General features: G+C 41.7%; 1 protein-coding gene across 2 annotated transcripts in view; it reads left to right on the plus strand.

Annotated features, from left to right (window-relative positions):
- Nucleotides 1-2,641, plus strand: part of CPB2 (carboxypeptidase B2 (plasma)) — a 54,246-nt gene that overhangs the window by 26,823 nt on the left and 24,782 nt on the right. For both annotated transcript variants that reach the window (XM_008574438.1, XM_008574439.1), the window contains exon 6: nt 2,014-2,118. In XM_008574438.1, the coding sequence (XP_008572660.1) occupies nt 2,014-2,118 (105 nt within the window). The remainder of the gene's footprint in view (nt 1-2,013; nt 2,119-2,641) is intronic.

Below are 2,641 nucleotides of genomic sequence, written 5' to 3' on the forward strand. Positions count from 1 at the left end.
TACAGTGCGCCACTTGGGAGCGTGGCTGCGCTCCCGCCGAGGGTTCGGATCCCACATACAGACCGGTTCCCGCTCACTGGCTGAGTGAGGTGCGGGTGCAACACTGAGGGTTGCGATCCCGTTGCTGGTCCCGGTCCAGTACAGGCATGACACTGAGGGTTGCAATCCGTTGCCAGACACGAAAAAAGACAAAAAAAAAGGAAAAAAAAAAAATGTTAGGACCCATGACCATAATAATCCCTGCCTGTTACAGTTTCTAATTCTGTAGTTCTGTTTTTACCACTCTCTCCCTTAAAGGGAAAAAAAAAAAAAAACTAAAAACAAGCTCTGGAAAAAAATGTAATCACTGGAAAAAACATTTAATTTAGTAACATGTAATTTATACACAGTATCCCAGCATTATCTAAACTGTGATAGGTGAGCCTCTTTGGTCATCCAAGCATAAGACTCTGAGTTAGGATTTCTTGCTTTTTATCTGTCCTCGACAAGAACTTTCAGTGCAAACTCAAGGTAGACATATGAAATGCTGGGTCTCCTTGGCAGTTGAGTTGGTCAATCATATTGCACTCATGTAACCATGGCACATACACCCATGACATTTGATTTCATCCCTGTTTTATGTACTCCTGGTTGTGTCTGGAATCTGGATGTACACATTGGAAAATCGTGCACTGTGGATGCTTTAGTCCTACTCTTACCTGACCAAGGATGTACGTATAATGTGAGTCTCTTGAGTTCCTCCATCTTTCCAGTGTCAGTATCAATGCCAAGAGGCTTGTTCAGTAGTTGGTAAGGTGGAGTAAGCCAACTAATCCAGACAACTCAGGATTTTCTTCTACATTGAGTCAATTAAATGACCAGATAGTTCTATTTGACTTTATGATTTGACCATTATTGGTCAATGACATTTGACTTTCTCACTTACTTTCTAATTGGATATTGCCAGCTCCAGGTTAGGACTGAAACCTCCTGGAGTAGTATAGACAGCAATGAAAATATTTAACTATCTCTTTTTCTAGTTTCAGAATTGCAGTTGTACATATTTGTTTGAGTTTACAACACTCTTCTCCCTTCCCTCCATACCCTAAAATTGTGTTGCAACTTATTTTTCCTTTTTTTTTTTTTTTTGTCTTTTTTCGTGACCGGTAACGGGATCGCAACCCTCAGTGTCGCGCCCATACCGCGACCGGCAACGGGATCGGAACCCTCAGTGTTGCGCCCGCACCGTGCTCAACCAGTGAGCAGACTGGTCTCTATGTGGGATCCAAACCCTGGGCGGGAGCGCTGCCACGCTCCCAAGCGCCGCACTCTACAGAGTGCGCCACCGGGCCGGCCCTTGCAACTTATTTTTAAAAGCAAATAGATTATGATTGATTTTGGAGATGTTCTTGAGAATTCTGCCGAAGTCATCAAAGGCTATCATTGATGAAAGGTTGAGAATTCTTATGCCAGAAAGTCAGCAGCTTGTACTAGCCCACCATACTGTGAATCGTAACAAGGCCTCTGTCCCCGGATCTGTTGGTAATCAGTTTGTGTGAAGTTAGATGTATGGTGCTTTTTATGTGGAATGGGGAAATAGTCTACACATTAAAAGGATGCACTCTGGGGGACATGATGAGAAAGTTTTTTCTCCTGATGGGTCTCCACGCCTCTCAAGGTCCACCCATCACATACCCATTTACCTCTAAATGAAGTGTGAACATAGGGCCTGAAGGTCTAGTTCTCTAGTGTCTCCGACAATTCCATATGCAGGTAATTGGGGGCTTGAAGGGGACAGGAAGAGTTTTAAACAAGAGCCCTGGCTTCAAACCTCAGTCCCGACTCATACCAGCCATGTGACCTTAATCTCATTGGCTTTTATATCTCACTCGAGAATTCTCAAAGGAATGCAAAGAACAATGTGTATGTCAGAGATCTGTTGAAAAAATTAAACCTACGTACTATTTAAATGGAAGTTATTAACCTGAGACTTATTGTTATTGTTGTTGCTACTTTTTGGTTTTCTTTGAACAGGTTTCTGGAAAAGAACAAACAGCCAAAAATGCCATGTGGATTGACTGTGGAATGCATGCCAGAGAATGGATCTCTCCTGCTTTCTGCTTGTGGTTCATAGGCTCTGTAAGTATTCACATTCCCTAAGTCAGTGTTTCTCAACATGCAGCCCAAGATCACCTGTGTCAGAATCAGATAGAGTGTTAATTAAAATGCATTTTTCCAGGCCACATTGACTCAAAATCTCTGGAGGTGAAGCTTGGGAGCCTACAATTTTCACGAGCTTCCCAGGTGAATTTTATGCATGTTTGAAAACTATGACTTCAAGCATTTAAATCACCCTAAAGATTGTTGGTCTTTTTTCCCCCTACATTACTGTCGGGGGCTAAACACTGGAAAGTAATTAAGAAATAGTATGCCGATTATAATATTTTTACTAAGTAGGAGAAAATACTGAAGGAATTACCTAAGTTAGGTCCTAATTAATTTATTTTTCTTTCGGTTTTAGTTATCCAGACATCTCTGCCACATTCTGCCCTTGGAAATTGAACATAAAGCAAAACATTACATCATGTTTTCCCATGTCAGGATAGGGAATTTTGTCTCCAAAGAAGGGCTTTGCACCAAAAAAGCCATATATAAGAAAAAT

This window comes from Galeopterus variegatus, unplaced genomic scaffold (assembly GCF_000696425.1).
Source record: "Galeopterus variegatus unplaced genomic scaffold, G_variegatus-3.0.2 Scaffold1049, whole genome shotgun sequence".
Lineage (NCBI taxonomy): Eukaryota > Metazoa > Chordata > Mammalia > Dermoptera > Cynocephalidae > Galeopterus > Galeopterus variegatus.